The following is a 23,121-nucleotide window of genomic DNA, read 5'->3' on the forward strand; positions in this document are numbered from 1 at the left end:
GAGGGAGAACTTCCAAATTCATTGTATGAGGCCAACATCACCCTGATACCTAAACCAGACAAAGACACTTCAAAGAAAGAAAACTTCAGACCAATATCTCTAATGAACCTAGATGCAAAAATCCTCAATAAAATTCTGGTGAATCGGATACAAAAACATATCAAAAAAATTGTGCACCATGATCAAGTAGGATTCATCCCTGGGATGCAAGGCTGGTTCAATATACGGAAATCAATAAATGTTATTCACCACATCAATAGACTTAAAAATAAGAACCATATGATCATCTCCATAGATGCGGAAAAAGCATTCGAGAAAGTACAGCATCCCTTTATGTTCAAAACTCTAGAAAAACTAGGGATAACAGGAACATACCTCAATATTGTAAAAGCAATCTATGCTAAGCCTCAGGCTAGCATCATTCTGAATGGAGAAAAACTGAAGGCATTCCCTCTAAAATCTGGAACAAGACAGGGATGCCCTCTCTCACCACTTCTGTTCAACATAGTTCTCGAAACACTGGCCACAGCAATTAGACAGACGAAAGAAATTAAAGGCATAAAAATAGGAAAAGAAGAACTTAAATTATCACTATTTGCAGATGATATGATTCTATACCTAGCAGACCCAAAAGGCTCTACAAAGAAACTATTAGAGCTAATAAATGAATTCAGCAAAGTGGCAGGATATAAAATCAACACGCATAAATCAAAGGCATTCCTGTATATCAGCGACAAATCCTCTGAAATGGAAATGAGGACAACCACTCCATTCATAATATCTTCAAAAAAAATAAAATACTTGGGAATCAACCTAACAAAAGAGGTGAAAGACTTATACAATGAAAACTACAGAACCCTAAAGAGAGAAATAGAAGAAGATCTTAGAAGATGGAAAAATATACCCTGTTCATGGATAGGCAGAACTAACATCATCAAAATGGCGATATTACCAAAAGTTCTCTATAGGTTTAATGCAATGCCAATCAAAATCCCAAAGGCATTTCTTGTAGAAATAGAGAAAGCAATCATGAAATTCATATGGAAAAATAAAAGACCTAGAATAGCAAAAACAATGCTAAGCAGGAAGTGTGAATCAGGCGGTATAGTGATACCAGACTTCAAACTATACTACAGAGCAATATTAACAAAAACAGCATGGTACTGGTACCAAAACAGGCGGGTGGACCAATGGTACAGAATAGAGGACACAGAAACCAATCCACAAAACTACAACTATCTTATATTTGATAAAGGGGCTAAAAGCATGCAATGGAGGAAGGATAGCATCTTCAACAAATGGTGCTGGGAAAACTGGAAATCCATATGCAACAAAATGAAACTGAATCCCTTTCTCTCGCCATGCACAAAAGTTAATTCAAAATGGATCAAGGAGCTTGGTATCAAATCAGAGACACGCCGTCTGATAGAAGAAAAAGTTGGCTACGATCTACAGTCGGTGGGGTCGGGCTCCAAATTCCTCAATAGGACACCCATAGCACAAAAGTTAATAACTAGAATCAACAAATGGGACTTACTCAAACTAAAAAGTTTTTTCTCAGCTAAAGAAACAATAAGAGAGGTAAATAGAGAGCCTACATCCTGGGAACAAATCTTTACTCCTCACACTTCAGACAGAGCCCTAATATCCAGAGTATACAAAGAACTCAAAAAATTAGACAATAAGATAACTAACAACCCAATCAACAAATGGGCCAAGGACCTGAACAGACACTTCTCAGAGGAGGACATACAATCAATCAACAAGTACATGAAAAATGCTCACCATCTCTAGCTGTCAGAGAAATGCAAATCAAAACCACCCTAAGATACCATCTCACTCCAGTAAGATTGGCAGCCATTATGAAGTCAAACAACAACAAGTGCTGGCGAGGATGTGGGGAAAAGGGTACACTTGTACATTGCTGGTGGGACTGCAAATTGGTGCAGCCAATTTGGAAAGCAGTATGGAGATTTCTTGGAAAGCTGGGAATGGAGCCACCATTTGACCCAGCTATTCCCCTTCTTGGTCTATTCCCTAAAGACCTAAAAAGAGCATGCTACAGGGACACTGCTACATTGATGTTCATAGCAGCTCAATTCACAATAGCAAGACTGTGGAACCAACCCAGATGCCCTTCAATAGACGAATGGATTAAAAAAATGTGGCATTTATACACAATGGAGTATTACTCTGCATTTAAAAATGACAAAATCATAGAATTTGCAGGGAAATGGATGGTACTAGAGCAGATTATGCTAAGTGAAGCTAGCCAATCCCTAAAAAACAAATGCCAAATGTCTTCTTTGATATAAGGAGAGTAACTAAGAACAGAGTAGGGACGAAGAGCATGAGAAGAAGATTAACATTAAACAGAGATGAGAGGTGGGAGGGAAAGGGAGAGAAAAGGGAAATTGCATGGAAATGGAAGGAGACCCTCAGGGTTATACAAAAGAACATACAAGAGGAAATGAGGAGAAAGGGAAAAATAATACAAGGGGGAGAAATGAAGGTCAGTAGAGGGGGTAGAGAGAGAAGAGGTGTGGGGAGGGGAGGGGAGGGGGGATAGTAGAGGATAGGAAAGGTAGCAGAACATGACAGTCACTAGTATGGCAATATGTAAATCAATGGATGTGTAATTGATGTGATTCTGCAATCTGTATATGGGCTAAAAATGGGAGTTCATAACCCACTTGAAGCAAAGTGTGAAAGATGATATATCAAGAACTATGTAATGTTTTGAACAACCAACAATAAAAAAAAAGAAAGAAACTGTGGTATATGTACACAATGGAATATTACTCAGCATTAAAAGAGAATAAATCATGGCATTTACATATAAATGGATGGAGTTGGAGAATATAATGCTAAGTGAAATAAGTCAATTCCCAAAAACCAAAGTCCAGTGTTTTCTCTGATAATTGGACACTGATCCTATTAGGGATTGGGGACAGCATGGGAGGAATAGAGAAACTTAGGGCAAAGGGGAGGGAGGAGGTGTGAGGATAGGAAAGATGGTGGAATGAGATGGACATAATTACCCTAGGTACATTTATGAAGACGTGAATGGTGTGAGTCTACTTTGTGTACAACCAGAGAAATGAAAAGTTGTGCTCCATTTGTGTACAATGAATTAAAATTCATTCTGCTGGCATGTATAACAAAATAGAAGAAATTAATTAATTAATTTTAAAAAAGAATGCCATTAGTATTTTGATAGGAAATACATCAAGTCTCTAAATTGCTTTGGATAGTATAGACTATTAACAACATCAAATCTTCCATTAACATGGGATGTCTTTCCCCCTTTTTGTATATCTTCAATTTTTTTAATCAATGCTTATAATTTTCATTGTGATTGGGGACTTTAACACCCCACTTTCAGCAATGGACAGATCCTCTAGACAGAAAATAATAATAAAAAAAATAATAGAGTTAAACTTCACCCTAGACCAAATGGATCTAACAAACATCTACAGAATTGTTAGCTAAGTGCAGTGGTGCTTACCTGGAACTCTTTAGTTAAATTTATTCCTAGGGATTTTTTTTGCAGCTATTGTAAATGGGATTGCATTCTTGATTTCTACCTCAGATATTTCACTATTGGCATATGTTACTAATTTTTGTATGTTGGTTTTGTATCCTGTAACTTTTCTGAATCCTTTTCTTGCTTCTAATCATTTTGTAGTGGAGTTCTAGGTATTTCTATACACAAACAGTGAAGATTTGACTTCTTCTTTTCCAATTTGGATGCCCCTTATTTCTTACTCCTGCCTTATTGTTCTGCCTAGAACTTCTGGCACTATGTTGAATAAAAGTGGTGGAAGTGATCATCTTTGTCTTATTCCAGATCTTAGAAAGATTTTAGCTTATCTCCTTTTCGATATAATTAGCTGTTGACTTATTATAAATGTCCTTTATTATGTTGAGGCATGTTCTTTATATGTATGCCCAATTTGTTCAGAGTTTTTACAAGAAGGGATGTTAGATTTTATTGAATGTATTTTCTCTATCATTTTGGAAGTCCATCTGTCTTTTATTCCATTGAAATTGTGTTCATGTTTATTGATTTGCATATATTGTACTATTTTTGCATCCCTGGGATAAATCCCACTTGATCACAGTGAATAATATTTTTAATTTCCTCTTGAATTTGATTTGCCTGTATTTTGTTGAGGGTTTTAGTATCTATATTCATCAACGATTTTGATTTGTAGTTTCCATTTTTTTTAGAGAGAGAGAGAGAAGAGAGAGAGAATTTTTTAATATTTATTTTTCAGTTTTTGGTGGACACAACATCTTTATTTTATTTTTATGTGGTGCTGAGGATCGAATCCAGCACCCCACGCATGCCAGGGGAGCGCGTTACCGCTTGAGCCACATCCCCAGCCCGTAGTTTCCATTTTTTGTTTGTTTATTTAATTGTTTGTTGTTTTTCTTTTGAACTGGGGTTTGAACCTAGGGGCTCTTTACCACTGAGCTACATCCCCAGCCCTTTTCATTTTTTGAGATAGGATCCAATTAAGTTGCTTAAGGCTTCAGTTACTGAGGCTGGCCTTGAACTTGTGATTCTCCTGCCTCAGCCTCCTAAATTGCTGGAGTTCCAGGTAAGCACCACTGCACTTAGCTAACAATTCTGTAGATGTTTGTTAGATCCATTTGGTCTAGGGTGAAGTTTAACTCTATTATTTTTTTTATTATTATTTTCTGTCTAGAGGATCTGTCCATTGCTGAAAGTGGGGTGTTAAAGTCCCCAATCACAATACATTGATGCTCTGATATTTGATATTTTCCTCTCCCAATTCTTAAATCCAGAAACCATTGACCTATTCTTTGTCCTCAAAATATGAATCTTTCTAGAATGTCATATAAATGAGATCATTCATTTGATATGCTTTTAAATAATTATCTTTTATTATTAATACAGATTAATTATACAAATTTATGGAATTAAAAAATTTGATATTTCCATACATGTGTACAGTGTGTATTGTATATTAGCTTTGGTATCTGTCTTCTTTCACTTAGCAAAATGCATTTGAGATTTATTCATATCATTGTATGTATGTATCAATAGTTCATTTCTTTTTGTAAGTATGTAGTAGTCTGTTGTATACAGGTACCATATTTTGTTAATCCATTCCTAATTGAGGGACATTTGGGTTGTTTCCCATTTGGGGTTATTTTAAATAAAGTTGCTATAAATGCTTGCATCTACATTTCTATGTGAACATACATTTTCAAATCAGTTGGATAAACAACTAGGAGTGGGATTGTTAGGTCATATGGGAAGTATAATTTAATTTATAGAAAATTATTAAACCTTTCCATAGGTTTGATTTTTAGATTCCCAGCAGCATTACACGAGAGTTTTCATTTCTCCTCATTCTCACTTACATTGTTTTCTTATTTTACATCATTCTAATAGATGTGTAAAAATATCTCATTATTGTTTTAATTTGCATTTTTCTAATAACCAATAATGTAAGGCACAATTTCATGTGCTTATTGGAAATCCATGTATTTTCTTGGGTAAATTGTGTGTTCAAATCACTGAAAAAATTTTATCTGGTTTGTTTATTTTCAGGAAAAGTTTTGAGAGTTTTCTATATTACAGATCTACATCCTTTATCAGATATGTACTTGGTAAATACTTTCTCACAGTCTGTGGGTTTTCTTTTCATTCTTTTACAGGGTCTTTGCAAAGATTTTAATTGTAATGGACTTGAATTTATGAATGTTTTATGTTTCATGCTTTTGGTGACTTATCTAAGTACTCTGGCTAGCCACTGGACTAAAATCTAAAATATTTTCTTCTAAACATTTTATGTTTATATATTTTACATTCAAGTTTATAATCTATTTTGAGTTAGTGTTTGTATAGGGTGTGAGGTATAAGTTGAGACTTGTTTATTTTTTCCATATAGATATCCAGTAGCTCCAGTCTTTGTTGAAAAGTCTATCCTTTCTCCATAGAAGTGCTACTGAATCTTTGTCAAAAATCATTTGGTCATATTTGTGAGGATCTATTCTTTTTTTAATTTGTTCTGATTAGTTATACATGACAGTAGAATGCACTTTGATACATCATATATAATGGAGTATAATTTCTCATTTTTCTCATTGTACATGATGTAGAATCATACCAGTCGTACAGTTATAAATTTACATAGGGTAATAATGTCTGATTCATTCTACTGTCCTTCCTACCACCAGACTCCCTCCCCTCCCTTCACTCCCCTCTATCTAAAGTAACTTTATTCTTCCCTAGCCTCACCCCGTTGTAAATTAGCATCCACATATCAGAGAAAACATTTGCCTTTTGTTTTTTTGGGATTGGCTTCTTTTGCTTGGCATGATATTCTCCAGCTCCATCCATTTACCAGCAAATGCTATGATTTCATTCTTCTTTAAGGCTGAGTAATATTCCATCACATACATATACCACATTTTTCTTATCCATTCATCTGTTGAAGAGCATGTAGGTTGGTCCCATAGTTTAGCTATCATGAATTGAACTGCTATAAACATTGATGTGGCTGCATCACTATAATATGCTGATTTTAAGACCTTTGGGTATAAACCAAGAAATCAGAGACTGGGTCAAATGGTGGTTCCATTCCAAGTTTTCTGAGGGATCTCCATACCACTTTCCATAATGGTTGCCCCAACACGTAGGTCTACTTCTAATGTCTATTCTGCTCCACCGATTTGTATCTAGCCTTTTGCCAGTAGCACCCTCTTTTGATTATTGTAACTTTATAGTTGAATCTTTTTATTCTTACACATTTGTTCAAAACCCAATTATATCTTGTAACCAAAAAATGATTAAAGGGTAATATTTATTTTTACATTTTATTATGTCTTGAAGGGAAAAAAGCCTAGTCATCCTTCTCTCAATTGATGTTTCCCTCTTTTCATCCTTCAGAGAATGAAAACAAGAAGTATTCATTATCATGGGTAACAGAGGTTACTCTGGGGCTGAGATCAGATCCTGGGTTGTTCTACTTGGCCTATCTTCCACTACTTTTACTGACTGCTGAGAGATACAAAAGAGAAGAATCAAGTTGGGGAGAGGATTTCTAAGAGAGCAGGATTATTGTGTCTCCATACAGTGCTCATACATGGAATATAGCATAAGTCAGGTACACAGAGCAGGATTTTGTCCTAAACCAGAAACTGCAGAATTTTCTGAAGAATATAGCTGTGTAAAGCAGCCCTCCAGCCCCCTCTCATCTTTCAAGTACATCATATAGGAAGTCTGAAAAATAAATTAAGCTTCTGATGTTAAATGAAAAATATATAATTAGCTTAAAGAGGAAGCTATCTTGGGAGAGAAAACTATTTGGGGAAATAATGCAAATGATTTGTTTTGTGTTTCCTGGAGATGGGACAGGTGCTGACTCTCATTGATGACTGGTTGCAAATAAAATGCAAAGTTTCCCTCAGAATTTTCAAAAAGACTACAGCATTATTCAAGTTAGCTGCTTTAATCTGACTAAGAGACTTGAATATATGAATTTTTCATGCTTTCACTAAGTCCTTTGCCCTTTCATTGATTTAAGAGCCCCAAATGAATGAGAAAACCTGTGATGCCCACTAAATATGCAGTTGTGGAAACTTCCCAATGTTCTCATTTGTTAACTTCAGAAGTTAAACTTGCTTAATTTAGTAACTCATGTGTGGGACATGAAAAGAAAACAATATCTTTTCTTTAACATAAAGCTAAAAAGTATATTTATCTCACTCATGGGTATAACATACACTGCCAGTGGAAATATATCTATAGAGTCATTAGGAACATAGTGATGATGTGATTGAGGACACACAAATGATGTTGAATTCTAATTACATGGCCATTATTCTTTGACAATGAATAAGTTGTATCACTGCTTTAAGCCTCAGTTTCCTCATCTTTAAAATATAAATAGTAATTCCTACTTTGCAGAAGTGTTGGCAAGATCAAATGAGATGATGACATTAGGGTTAGCTTAGCAGCTGGCTTATTGTGTTTAAAAAGTGTTAATTATTACTCCAATTTGGTAACAGTCCAGATGCATACAGGTTTTATAATGCTGCTACTCAACTATTAATGTGCATATAAATCACTAGATGCAGATCCTGATTCTCTAGATCTGGAGAAATCCTGAGATTCTTCACTTCTAACTAGTTTCCAGGTAAAGCTGAGGACAACACTTTAGAAAGATGGTAAAAAGAGTTTGCAAGTACATGTATTTTATTAGTCTAATGTTACTCACTATTGTCTGCACATTAGAAACTCCCAGGAAAATTGTTCTTAAAAAATTAATGCTTGTTTCACCCCTGAAATAATTTAATTTTAAAGGAGCCAAAGCAGAGTCTGGGCATTAGTGTTTTTTAGAAGCCTCTGCTATGGTTTGGATATAGTTTACTCCCAGAAGCTCACATCCAGCAGGTTTGGTCCTCCATGTGGCAATGTTAAGGTGGTAGAATCTTTAAAAGGTAGGACCTAGTAGAAGGTAATTAGGTCCTGGGGGCTCCACCCTCATGAATGTGCTAAGCCTGTGTCATGAAAATGGGCTGTTATAAAATGAAGCCACCCTGATCATTGTGCATGAGTGCTCGGCCTCTTGTGCATGCGGCCAGTTCCCTTTCTGCTTCTCCTACACGTTGTGATAGGGCCAGGAGGCCCTTGCAAGGAGGCTGGTGCCAAGCTGCTTGGACCCTCAGGTCACCAGAACCACGAGCTTTTTTATAAAAGACATGGCCTTAGGTATTCTGTTAAAGAAACACTGAACAGACCAAGACAGCTTCTCAGTGATTCCAGGGTCAGCTGAGGTTGAGGCCTCTGTTTAGTGATTCTGATGTGCAGCCAAGCTTGAGAAAAGCCTCTTCACAGAATTGCCTGCAAAAGTGTTTTGATTTCCTATGTAATTTATAAAAAATAAGAATGTTTTAGGATTTCAAGTGTGTTGCATTTCCTAATCTCCTCATTTTATAGGAGGCAATCAAGCCCAAAGCTTTGCAAATTGGAAGTTTTGAGACAAAGTTATACCAAATAACAATTAACCTCAGTTGTTCCAAGGTACTCATAGATATGACTTATGTTCATTCATTACTCTTTTCTCTTGTGAATACTAGCCAAAAAATATCACCTATCTGAAAGGTAGCATACTTTATGTCTACAACCCTTAACATATACCCTGTATGAGGCAGAGGAGAAAAACAAGAAGAAAACAAACATTTATCTAGAGCTCAGACAGTAAAGAGGGGAGTTCTGCTGTATTCTAAGGGGAATTCCAGAGGAAGTTACAGATGTTCCCTTGTTCGTGTGGTAAAGAAAGCATTGTGTGATAAATAAATTTGCTAAATGCAGTCAATAGAATCAACAACCAAATCTCTGATTCTTCTTGTTAATAAGACACAGCAACTAACTTTCCCTGCATACCCCTATCACCTTCCATTTTTCTTGCTTTATCATGTAATATAAAATAAAAGAAGGAAGTACTGAGAAGAGTGAAAGTAGTAGAAAATTCCTGAACCTGACAAACAGAAGATAGTTAATATATCTTTGATAAATAAATATGATTCTTTCAAGCAGAGTGTCTTAATTATAAGGGAATTGAGGATGTAGAGATGGTACCCATCATAAAGGGGTCTACCCTTAATAGGGCCCCATTAAGGAGACTATGGTCCCATTATGTGAAGCCTTGTGGTTACAGTATGCAGGGGATTCTACAAAGTGGAATCATATAGGAAATCCTGAAGCACAATGTCCCTTTTCATAAATATTATCCCAAGGTCTTCTCTTCTGGGTCAGCAAGCCCAGATGTGATTAGCATTGTTGTATATAAAAACACTCACCTGATAGCCTTGGCCCTGATCCCATCTTGCACAAAAGAACAGTGGTCACATGTGAACCTCCTCTCTGTACCATAGATCTCTGTAGAAAGAGTCGAAGTTGTGGTTATAACAGGGAGTGCAGACAAAATATAAACATATCTGTCATTTTTTTATAAAGCCCATTGGTGCAGATAACTATCAGTTGTGCTGTGTGGAGACTGAGAATGCCAGCCAGTTCATACCATCTCTGGTATTCATCCTTTCTTTCTCTCTCTCTCTTTCTGCCATTTATTTGCTAAACCCTTATATGGAACTAAGCATGTGTCAAGGACTGAGTGATATCAAAGCAAACTCAACTTGGTTATTGCCATCCAAGACTTTCAGTTCAATGGGAGGAAAAACTTGAATCCAAAGAAAATTGTACTGTGAATCATTTAAGCAGGAAACCCAAAAGTTACTGTGCTGTGAACTCTTGTCAGGAATAAACTATCCTGGTTAGTAAAAAGAATTTTGACTAATAAAGAATGGCCATGTTTTCCATATATGGTTTGCTACTATCCCAAGAATTAAAACATGGTATCAAAGTTTGCCAAGTACCTACTAGTTACCAGACCTGAGCCCTACACATGAGATATCTTGTCCAGTTTTCACCATGATATTGAGAAGTAAATATTAACTTCATCTTACAAAAAGGAGACTGAGATTCATGGAAGTGTTGAGTTCCTGATCAAAGACTGCTAATCCTGAAAAAGGCAGAATTTGAACACACTAAGTGCTGTGCTCTTCCCATACCACGTTTTATACAGAAATGGCAAATGCTTAGGTGAAGGCCCCCCAATATTTTTTGAGAGAATGATTTGATTTGATTGATTTCAATTTGATTGAATAAATTCATGAATGAATGAAGCAAACTCTACCGAACATAATTTGATCTAATCTGTGATGATTCAGAAACTACTTCCAGATCTTTCCATACTCCATCATAATGATCCCTATTCATTAATGATGGAAGCAGAATAATTTGGGGCAGTGTCTCATGCTTTATGATTGCAAACACTGCCTTCACTAGTTTTACCATGTTTGGCTACTCTTTATACTATGGTTTTCACAGAATTATTTAAATCAATTCAGCTTTTTTTTTTAGCTAGACAGGATTCTCCTTTGTACTTGGAAATTCAGTCTTGCTTGTACTAATAAAATGTAGGCTAGAAACAAAGTAAATGCAATTAAAATAAAATAGTGTTGTTAAACTCCATCCTGATAACACTTATTTGCCTGGAAGCTTCCTGTTTTATTAAAAGGAAAAAGAACAAGCATTAAAGGTATGAGAGTCTGGTTATAAATTAAGTGTCCTTAAGGGATTGAAGTGCATTCTGAAAGGGGATAAATTTCTCTCTAAATAATTCTTTCTTTAGGCTTTGATTCTACCCCATCTAGAATTATATATACTTCTATTGATATGTGCTTTGCATTTTGGGAGATACTATCTAAGCAGAAACTACAGATTTGAAGTAAATCCTGACTGGTTATGAATATTAATCTTACTAACAATATTTCAGGAGCCAATTTCTTTGAGCCAGTTTCCTTAATTATTCAACCTTAATGATAATATGTTTTTCATGGTCATATTTTCAGGGTTAAATGATACAGTCATAAAGTGCCTAACAGTGCTTGGCACATAGAAGATACACATTAAAATTAGTTTCATTTTTTTCTTCCCTTTATTAATAGAAAATAGCATCCACAGTGGGTTTGTATGATGTGGTGTTCAACAGCATTTGTGACTTAAAGAAATCCCTGGTCTGATCTTTGCTGTGCAATCTTGGGCAAGATGCTTAACTTTAATGTGCCTCAATTTAATTTTCTAAAAAGAGGATAACAGTACTGCCTACCTCACTTCCTGGGAAGTCTAAATGAGATAATGTGTCAGCAGAAATGTTTAAGAACTCTACAAGTGATAATTTTTATTACTATCACTGGCTAGGGAAGTAATATTTAGCAGGGAAAGGCATGAATTGATCATTCTTGAAGAAATGAGATAGATTGAAGAAAATGAGCCCAGATAATAGGGTGTGAAGGCCGTTAAGGACATGGACTCAGACTTTGATGGCCAGGGAGTGAGAAGGAGAGATTCTGTTCTCCCAAGAGGGACGATCTGGAATGACCACAGGGTACTAGAGGAGTAGGTGGGAGATGCTGTGGAAAGCAACCACTGCTGTCCATCAGAAGCTCATGTTGGGGTGCCCAGGAAAGAGCAGGAGGGCAATCGGGTACATGGGTGGAATGTTCACCAACTCAGAGCAATGGACCAAGAATTCCACCGTTGCTTTGCTGGAATGGGCAAAAGAGAAAGAGGAGCCCAAAAGAAGGCCCGGATGACAATAGGTATCTCCCAGAAAATGGGGGTGGAATGGGGCTCAGATCCCTTTCTGGAAGAACTGAACCGTCAAGTAGAGGCAGGCAACAGTGAGCTGTCTTTCCCTTTCAGCTTTATTCACAGTGACAGTCCCGAAGAAATTGTACACAGTAGACCATGGCAGCAATGTGACCCTCGAGTGTGATTTTGACACTAAAGGTTGTACGGAACCTGAAGCAATAAAAGCCAGTTTTCAAAGGGTGGAGAATGGTACATCCTCACCCAGCGACAGAGCCACTCTGCTGGAGGAGCAGCTGCCCCTGGGGAAGGCCTTGTTCCACATCCCCCAAGTGCAAGTGAGAGACGCAGGGCAGTACCTCTGCCTGATCATCTGCGGGCTCGCCTTGGACTACAAGTACCTGACTGTGGAAGTCAAAGGTGAGTGCTTTCAAGGGCTAGAATTCATGGAGTCACCTCTCCAGTTGTGTTAGCTGCCAATAACAGAAACCTGTTTTAAGGGTTTTAAGGAGACAGCTATTTTTAGAGGGGGTGGAGGGAAGTACCTGCTTGGAAATATTTTCTGACACCTGAATATAAAGCAGCTAAGTAAGGATAAACAGGAGTCGGATTTGTAGAAAGAAAATGAGGCTAGAATAAGCCAGGAAAACAAGATCCCAAAAGGTGGGAAGATGCCAAAGATAAGCTTTGCTAAACTCAGTTCTTTCAGGGAACATTCCCAGCTTAGTTAGTCAGCTACTCTTTGTAGTTATTCCTATAGTCCAGAAACCATAGTTCTCCAACTATAATTGTGATAAAATATCAAGTTAGTGAGAAGCAACCAGATGGGTGTTTCCTCTCCCCTCACCCAATAAATAAATAAATAAATAGGTCAGAAATTATTACGGAGCAGGGCTGAGTGTTGTTTTAAAAACTCTTGTTTCTGGCTGAGCACCTTAGCAAGCCCCTGTCTTAATAATAATAATAATAAGGTACGGATGTAGTTTAGTTGTAGAATTCCCCTGGGTTCAATCCCCAGCAGTATGAAAACAAAAACAATCAAACTCTTGTTTCAGGTGTGTGTGTGCGTGTGTGTGTGTGTTTGAGTCATGGCTTGAAGATTTCTTTCCCTCTCTTTCTCACTTTGGGTTATAAAAAGTTTGGAAAACATTGTTCAAGCCCAACTCCTATCTATCACAGATGAGGCAACCAAAGTCCAGAGAAGTAAAGTGGGTGGCCCAAGAGAGCCTGGCTAAGCCCATAGTTGTCCCCATTTCTCTGGTTTGGATCTCTTTCTACCCCAAAAGAGCCAGGAACCTAAATCTGAAGAGACTCTTCATGTTCTTGTTTATTCTAGGAAAGGTCATATTGAGCAAGACTCTTAACAACTATGAAAGATTGGAATCAGCTTGTTGATTGGCTTATTGATAGACTTCTGAGCTAAACTGCCGGTGGCTCTCTAGCCCTCCCCACCCCACTCATTAGGCCTCTGAGGATCTGCCTTCTGGATGTTCTGTGGGTTTTGGCCCCCAAATACTATTGACCTGGGCAGCAATGATGTGACTATGATCCAGAACAAAGAAGGACATAAGAGAAAGATTAGGCACAAGGATGAACATTGACTTCACCTGTGTCACCTTTCATAACCTTGTGTTTTTCTTATCAGTGAGAGGATAATAGTAGCTCCTACCACATAGGATTGTTGTAAGCATCAAAAAGAGAATAAACATAAAGAACTGGACATGGTGGCTGGCATAGAGAAAGTATCCAGAGATTTATTTTAAAAACCCAAATTGTTTTTGACCTCCCCATCCTTCAACCATCGGTGTGTCAAGAGGAAAGCCACATACCCGCTTTCTCTTTATTGCTTTTCCTACCACTTGGCATCAACATGGAGGAACTTGAGAACACTGATGTTAGTCTGAATTCAATTCATATGAGGAAAGAAAGCCGTGCAGTCTCAGGATCCCCTAAAGTCCTAGAGTATCTGCACCGCTGACACCACCCCCATGTTTATTGATCCCTATTTATGGAATGTCTAGGGTCTTTGAGAAGTTGGGGGATGGCTACACCATTCTTTCAGACACAGGGCTGCCTCTCATTCCTGGGGAGGCATTTCGCCTACTACCTCAGCTAGATCAGGGATTTCTCCAGTGTGGAGAGATTTATTCCTTAAGGCAATGCACATTGGAGCACATGAAGAACATGAAAACTTTCTAAGCAATGCATGAGCACAGTCAGTTTTAGGAAGTAAGTTTCTAGATTCTCATCTTCCCCAAGTACTCTTTCCCAAAATTGATGAACCTCAGAATATGTCTTCCAGGCAAGACTGTTGGGGTTCCCATAAAACACTTCCTTTTTTAATTGCTTTCTTCCACTTCCTAAAAAGTTCACTTCTACCTCATCATAAATGTAGTCCATTGCCCCAGGGTTTAAACCTCCATAGTACCAAACAAGAGTGAACAGAAATACCCACACCTTTTGGAACCATCATGACTAACTGGTTGTTTTGCAAAGCAGATGGTGTCAAATTTTCTGCTTTTAACAAAATGGATGAAAGCACAAATAGAATGATGATCATATAATCAAAATTGAGTAATCTTTGCCATATAAATCATGTCATTCAAAGAATGACATACATAAGTAGAACAAAACTGTTCCCAGTTTCCATCAACTTACTCATATGAACAAGATCCCACAAATCTTCTAGCTACAGAAAATAAAAATTAGAAAGAGAAAGAATGCTGTATACTACCATGTTGGAGCAGTCCAACCCTAAGACATATGCATCCTCGGATTCAGAAATAATTTGAAAAATAAGCAAAACTTTTCCAGGAAATTTGTATCTTTCATGTTGAATAACTACCAATATTCATAGCATTTTACATTGTAGTCATATATGTGCTGATAACGGAAATTAAATTTCAGTGCAGAAGAAAACTTTTGAGTACTTAAAGCCTCATAGTTATAAGAAAAATATTAACTTCAGTAGCTATACATATTTTATTGCAAGGTGCATAAGGACAATAAATCAAAAAGCTGTCAAATATAAATATTTGTCTCAGCAAGATAAACTTCTGGAGCTAGGGGTGTGACTCAGTGTAGAGTGCTTGCCTAGCATGTTTAAGGCCCTGAATTCCATCACAGCACTGGAAAAAAAAATAACTTCTATGGGGAAATTAAAATAAGAAGTGAGATTCAAGAAAAGATACAATATAAAGCTCTGATCATTAGAAAACAATTTCTCTCTGTATTTTTCAGTGGATGGTAGTGTGTAAAAAAAGACAGTTTTTTTAATATTTAGATGCCATTATGTGCATATATAAGAATGAAATAGTTGTTTTACTAAAAAAATATAATATAAATATTTATTAAAATTCTAATTTTCCAATATAGAAACTTATAAAAAAATTCTAAGAATTAATGAGGGACCATAGTGTTTCTTAGTTCTTTTAGGAGTAATGCAAGCAAAATAAATAAATAAATAAATATTTAGGACCAGCACCTAAGAGTATCTTCTCCTGATCAGAGACTTCTAAAGGAAGCAAGGTAGATCTGGTGCCCCAGTGAGGGTTCCCATAAATGAAATAGGACTGGAGGACTTTTGCCTTAAAATTCATGGCATAAACCTTGAAAATAGGTTTATATTACCTTCTTTAATGTCCATATAGCAATTCACATTAAATATAGTGAAGAGAGAGTTGATTTCAAAGGGATAGGAGAAATGTGAGGTGTAATGGCTAGAGCATCCAGAAGAGGTAATATAATAAAGGGCTGTGGTTTCTGCTTATTTTTCTGACTGGGAACAATCTATGGCAGGGGGCCTGGCTGAAGCAAACAGTACACAAGGCCAAACAGACCAGGAGGGGTATGATGCCAAGGAGCCCACACAGATCAGAGTAAGGTGGAGATTGGTACAGGAAAGAGCTAACACCAGGAATCTGCTGATGTTTTTGGAAGTACTTTAAGCCAAAAAAAAAAAAAAAGAAATAAAGAAAGCCCAAGATGGACAAGAGGGTAACTTCAACAGGTACAGGAAGAGACAGCATGATTTCCATTTAAAGAACAGGAAGACCAAGGGCTCAGGACTAGCAGTGGAAGAAAAATCAAGGCAGAAGTGAAAAGGTCAACTGTTAAGTCTCTTAGGCCAGGGAAAGCATTTGCTAACATGACTTACCATAGAGCTATATCTCTGTTCTCAATGTCTATTTTCCCTTGGGGAAACAAAATGATAAGGAAATTTGGAGTTAAGAAAATAATGTCCTGAATTTCAAAGGGAGAAAAGCCCCTGGGAATTGCAAACTCTAATCAAATTCTTCTCTCGGGCTGTTTAACAAGCGAATGGAAAACAATTCTAAAAGATTTATTTCAGTGATTGCTAGAAATTTGCCTGGATCCTCAAGACCAAGACATGCAAAACTACATTTTTTCTTCTCATTTGCGTCAATGTGATAGAGAGTGAGACAAGGATCAAAAGTTCAAAGCTAGCCTCAGCAACTTATTGAGGCCCTAAGCAACTTAAAGAGAAAAAATAAAACTGGCTGGAGATATGGCTGGGGATATGGCTCAGTGGTTAAGCATCTCTGGGTTCAATCCCTGGTACCAAAAAAAGAAGAAGAAGAAAACCCCTCAGATTCTGAAGTCCATGTTATCAATTACTGTGCTTACCTTATGTTGTGATACTAAACCAAACAATTACCAATGGGTTGAAGCTACAAAGAGACTTTGTGTAAGGATGATCTTCCCAATAAAAGTTTAACTTGCTTATTAGTCCTGATCAAGACTGCCTAATCCAGGCAAAGACTGCTTCTAGATAAAGGAGGAGCTTCCATTTGAGGTTGTACTTAACCAAAAGTTAACTATCTATCTCATTACTAGGATTAGAAAAAATAGGTACTACTAAATATAAAAAGTATTTCATAATGATAAAAGAATCGGTCCTACAATAATGCAATTCCATTTTTCAACAGTAAAGTGACTAAAATTTTAGTGCCATTGGCAAGAGTGTTGAGGTAAATCACTCAAAGTCTTGGTAAAAATATTTAAGGCATACTCTTTCCTTTTTTGAAAATAAACTGCAAAACTACAGGTTTGCAAAAAGACTTATGTTCAAATACGTTTGTTCTAGAATTATGTATTAACTGGGAACAAGGATCAACTTAACAAACTGGTATATCTATGTAAATGACAATTATGAAAATAAATGAAGTAAATATGGAAAAAAAGAGAATCCATCCTACAAGGAGACACAATCTTAAATGTGTGTTCATCCATCAACTTACTATCAAAATTTCAAACAAAAATTGGCTGACTGAAAGGAGAAAGAGACGAATCTACAATCATATTTGAGCTTTCAACTCATCTCTATTATAATTGAGAGAACAAACAAACCAGAAAATACAGTAGAAGAAGTTGGGAATGGTAGCCACATGCCTGTAATTCCAGCTACCCCAAAGCCTGAAGCAGGAGGATCCCCAAGTTTAGGCCAAGCTTGGCAATTTATTAAAATCCTATCTCAAAATAAAAATTTTAAAAGGCTGATGATGTAGCTCAGTGGAACAACACCTCTGATTTTAATCCCTAGTACCACACACAAAAAAATAAATAAAAGAAAGAAAACATAGAAGATTTAAACAATACAATTAGCAAACTTGAACTAATTGATATTATAAAATTTACACCCAGCAACTGCAGAATATACATTATTTTCACATGCACATGGTACATTCATCTAGATAGTTATCTAGCAGAGTTACTGCAGAAGATATTAGGAATTAGGAAATTAGAATTTTAAGACCACTTCCATCTTTGAAATTCTAAAATTTACTCATCTTTTCTGAAGAATATCAACCACCATCCAACTTCCCCATCATGTGTTGCTGATATAATACCTCTTCAGCCACTTCCCAAATAAAATAGAGACTGTAGAGCAATCTTGGATGTTGTAATGTAGGATGTGGGCTTCTGTCCTTTCTCCAAACCTTGCTGATTCTTTTAGCTGAACCTTTTTTCCATCTGCCCCATCATTTATATATCTCAATTAAAGCTTCAGACAAGCTCCTAATTCCTGGCCCTCCTAGTTTTGAAATCACCACTCAATGGTGGTCTCACCTCAGCTGCTAAGATGAACTGCTTGTCCCAAGCCACCCTACAGAAGTTAGCAGGACCCTCACACACAACACACTGCTCTAAGTTATCCATTTTCTTGACTTTGTTCTGCAAAAGACCAAAGAGTTTATAGAAATACAATAGAATAGGATTAAGTGATTATAAGAGAATCAAGGGAAAATAAATGTAGATAAATAACATAAGAGATAAAGTGAACACTCTAAATGCATGCTTCAGATACTGTGTGATTGCTAGAGATCAGCCAAAATTTGGCTCTAAGGAGACTGATGAGTCTAACTAGGTCAAGTCCTTTGCTTCAGAACCTAATTTTCTTCAGCTGCTAGTCCTGGATCCTACTAGATCTCTCAGGAAAACATATTCTTTTTCCTGTTCATGTTGCTCCACCCTACGCTTCTGTAACTACATGAAGAATCATCCTGCAATGGTGTTTCTAACGCAGAAGGCAGGAAGCATATACTCAAGTCCCCCTGATGTTTCTCTGTTTACAAACTAAGAATATGAATTTAATTTACCTCCAAGGGTAAGTGTATAGTTTAACTGAGATAACATCTGTGTTATGGGGCTGCATCCAGGTATTAAAGTCACTAACCCCAGCTCCTCTCTAAGTTCTGGAATAAGTAAGTGATGCACATGAGAATCCAACACCAAATGGGAAATGAACACCATGTCTGGTTTGATGAGCACATGATTTCCCCCTCCTCTGCTCCCTTGGGGTTTTCTCTGGGGTAATTTACACTGGAGAATGTGACTTAGAATAGGAAACCTCTTCTTTCTTGCTCCCTCATCTTAATCTAGGAACCCAGAGTTGCAGATCAGACTCTAAATTCACTATTCACTCATCATGGATAAGAACATCTGTCCCAGGGTTGGAGAAGTATAGCTCAGTGGTAGAGCTCTTACCTAGCATGCAAGAGGCCCTTGGCTTAACTTCCGCCCCCCACCAAAAAAATGCTCCAAGCTCAGATGGAAGCTGAAAAAATGCCAAAGGTTTAGTTTTTGATGTTTGGTTTTGGCTTTTGCTTTTTGTTGTTTGTTTTACCTTGAACTTGCTATCCTCCTACCTCAGCCTCCCTAGCCATTGGGATTATAGGTTAGAGCCACCACACCCCTGTGAGGTTTTGTTTTCTCTCTCTCTCTCTCTCTCTCTCTCTCTCTCTCTCTCTCTCTCTCTCTCTCTCACACACACACACACACACACACACACACACACACAGTAGGCCCAGCAGGGTTTGCTTGCCCCGTGGAGATTAGAATTTCAAGAGAGAGACCTAAGACCTATAGGCTATGAACAGTTCTTCATGGTGCAGAACTCAGTTCAGTGGGTGTCTTTGAGTATAAGGAATCAAATTAGCACATCATTAAATGAAGTACACAAAGGAAGGTTAGCAGAGGTCAAAATGTATGGAGAGCAAATATTTATGTTCTTCTGTAGTATGGCACAAAGATCAACGCATAGAAAAGATTAACTAAATTATACATATTTATGTTTTCCACATAGTTGTTATTATTGTAATGTGAATCACTTTTCACAAAATTTTTACCTATGTGTATCCCCAAAAATTTAAGAAAAAAGTAGTAGTTTTATCACACTGCTTTTACTTTGAGGTTACCTTTACTTCAGAGATTGTACTTAAATATATTTCTTTTTTATTTTTTTTTAGTTGTAGATGGATACAATACCTTTATTTTTATTTATTTATTTTTATGTGGTGCTGAGGATTGAACCCAGTGCCTCACACATGTGAGGCAAGCACTCTACCACTAAGCCACAACCTCAACCCCTGAAATCTGTTTCTTAAAGAAATATTTCCTACCTAATAAAAGCCAATACTGGCTCCCTCACCCAAAATCAACAGTTTACTTTCCACATTCCCTGGTATCTCTAAATGGTGTTAATATTTGTTTATTTTCAGAAGTGGCCTAAGTTGTTGAATAGTTTGCCCTTATATCTTTCTGTCCCTTTCCATATCACCTTTGTCCATTTTAGATCTTAGTTTTTTAGAGGTTAGGGAACCATATGTGGTTAATTCACTTAGCATGAACTGCACAAAAGTGTGTGTGTATGTGTGTGTGTGTGTATGTGTGTTGAGAAGTACATAATAAATAAATCCAACTCTTGACTATAGACATTACCTATATATTTGTGTTTTCTCTTAATCTCAAATAGAATAGAGAAAGGGACAAATTATAAAGTAAATTTTCCATTGATAATATTTGAAAAAGCACTGAATAAAATGAGATATGGGATTATATAGTGATTTTGTTTATCTGCCCCTTAGCCTCTCTCCAGCCCCCAGCTGTGAGATAAGTTATAGCACTATATGAAGTGACATTGTGTGGTAGCTTGGAGCGCTGCTCAGATCAAATCACAACCATCCAATATTCAAATATTGGTTACTCCAGTTATTATCCCCATGACTCTGGGCATGATACTCAACCTCTCTATCTTCAGTTAACCTTAAAAAATATTCCTGTTCATGTTGTTCCACCCTAGGCTTCTGTAATTACATGAAGAATCGTCCTGCAATGGTGTTTCTAACGCAGAAGGCAGGAAGCATATACTCAAGTCCCCCTGATGTTTCTCTGTTTACACACTAAGAATATGAATTTAATTTACCTCCAAGGGTCAGCATATAGTTTAAATTTTTATTGTATAGTAAGGATTAAATAATTCAATGTATGTAAACCAATATGATATCCAAGACAGAGAAAAGGTTTTTATTTTATTTATTTCTATTATTTAAACTTTTTTATTTTATTTTATTCATTCTTTTTAGTTATATATGATAGTAGAATCCATTTTTATATAATTATGCAAGCATGGAACACATCTTATTCTAATTAGGACCCCAGTACCTCTCCTTCTCCTTCCCTTTTCCCACCCCCACTCTCTTCCCTCTAGTGTTCTTTTGGCCATTTACTCATAGTTTATTTTTTTAATTAATTTCTGTGGATGTACACGATGGTGAGATTCAATGTGGTGTATTCAGATATGTACATAGGAAAGCTATGTCCAATTCATTATACTGTCTTTCCTATTCCCATCTCCTCTCCCTTCTCTTCATTCCCCTTTGTAAAATCTACTGAATTTCTATTCTCTACCCCACTCCCCTTATTGTGGGTTAGCTGCCACATATCAGAAAACATTCAACCTTTGAATTTTTGGGGACTGACTTATTTCACTTAGCATGACAGTCTCTAGTTTCATCCATCTACTGGAAAATGTCATAAAGTCATTCCTCTTAATGGATGAGTAATACTTCATTGTGTATATATGCCACACTTTTTTTTATCCATTCATCTGCCAAAGGGCACCTACATTGGCTCCATAATTTAGCTATTGTGAATTGAGCTGCTATAAATACTGATGTGGCTGTACACTGTAATATGCTGATTTTAAGTCCTTTGGATATATACTGAGGTGTGGGACAACTAGGTCAAATGATGGTTCCATTCCTAGGTTTTTAGGGGGAAAAAAAAAAACTGCTTTCCAGTGCGGTTGTACCAATTTGCAGTCCCACCAATAGTGTGTGAGTGTACCAAGAATAAAAGTGAAAATATTATTAGTTAATATTAATAGTGTTAATTTTATTCATTTCACATGGTATTGGGTACACACCTCTACCGAAATAAGAAATGAAAGACTTACTTCTTTTTCATTATTGTCCAGCTTCCTACAAGAAAATAGATACTGGCATCCTCAAGGTCACAGGGACAGATGAGGTGGAACTCACATGCCAGGCCAGAGGTTATCCCCTAGCAGAAGTATCCTGGTCAAATGTCAGTGTTCCTGCCAATACCAGCTATACCAGGACCCCTGAAGGCTTCTACCAAGTCACTAGTGTTCTGCGCCTAAAGCCACAGCCTGGCAGAAACTTCAGCTGCATATTCTGGAATGCTAAGATGAAAGAACTTACTTCAGCCATCATTGACCCTCAAGGTAAGAGCTGCCCTGGCCCCACCTCCTAGCTCTACCAGACAGAGTTCGAGCAAGAGCAAGGTGGCACACTCAAAGTAAGTCATTTGAGGAGGGTGTAATAAAAGGACTGTTTATGAAGGTGTGATCAGAATTTAGGAAAACTACAAAGGATAGTGCAGGACATAGGGCATCAATATTGAGGGAACTGTTACCACTGTTGAAGAAGCTGCTGGAACCAGGAGGAGACAGCTGTAGGAATAGCATCACTTAGGAGATATAACCTTCGGAAGAGGGAGACTGCCAGCTGCAGCGACTACAAAGGGCAGAAGCTGGAAGAATGTCACTCCAACCTTGTTCTCCTCCCACCTCCAATTTCCTGCCAGTGCCTCCCATTGACTGAACCCATTGTTCTCTATTGAGAACAATGGAGTCTACTGATGGCTTCCATAAAGGTCAGCCATACCAGGTCTCAGAGCAGAGTATCAAAATGGAGAGAATGGATGTGGACAAGAATTAGAAAATACCTCGTCCCATAGCTAGACTAAATGAAAAGCAGAGTGCATTGCCTTTAATAATAATTGTTCAATCAATGTTGGGTTGATGGGTTCGAGACTTGGTTTTTGTCCCATTATCTCAACTACCAGACAATATTGGAAGTCAGATCAAGGCAGCCAAATGATGTCCCGATTTGTGGCACAAATACCAGCAACAAAACCCAAAATTCACACATCCTCCAACAGGTGCCTTGCTTCTTTTTCTCAAAGCTATTTTCAAGTTGTCTTATGACTGTTCCCTTTCTACTCATTCTTATAAATCAAGCTGCTCACTCATGGTTGCTGTGAACCACCACAAGCTTCTCCAGAAGTCAATGAATAAGACAAACACAGAAATGAGAGCG

At 37.2% G+C, this 23,121-nt stretch overlaps 1 protein-coding gene across 2 annotated transcripts in view; it reads left to right on the forward strand.

The window, feature by feature from the left end:
• Pdcd1lg2 (programmed cell death 1 ligand 2) overlaps positions 1-23,121 on the forward strand; it is a 79,859-nt gene that overhangs the window by 33,333 nt on the left and 23,405 nt on the right. For both annotated transcript variants that reach the window (XM_058579695.1, XM_046445853.2), the window contains exons 3-4: positions 12,311-12,616; positions 21,975-22,244. In XM_058579695.1, the coding sequence (XP_058435678.1) occupies positions 12,311-12,616; positions 21,975-22,244 (576 nt within the window). The remainder of the gene's footprint in view (positions 1-12,310; positions 12,617-21,974; positions 22,245-23,121) is intronic.

Source organism: Marmota monax, unplaced genomic scaffold (genome assembly GCF_021218885.2).
Source record: "Marmota monax isolate L192 unplaced genomic scaffold, Marmota_monax_Labrador192_F-V1.1 WCK01_AAM20220418_F8-fsc00124, whole genome shotgun sequence".
Classification (NCBI taxonomy): domain Eukaryota; kingdom Metazoa; phylum Chordata; class Mammalia; order Rodentia; family Sciuridae; genus Marmota; species Marmota monax.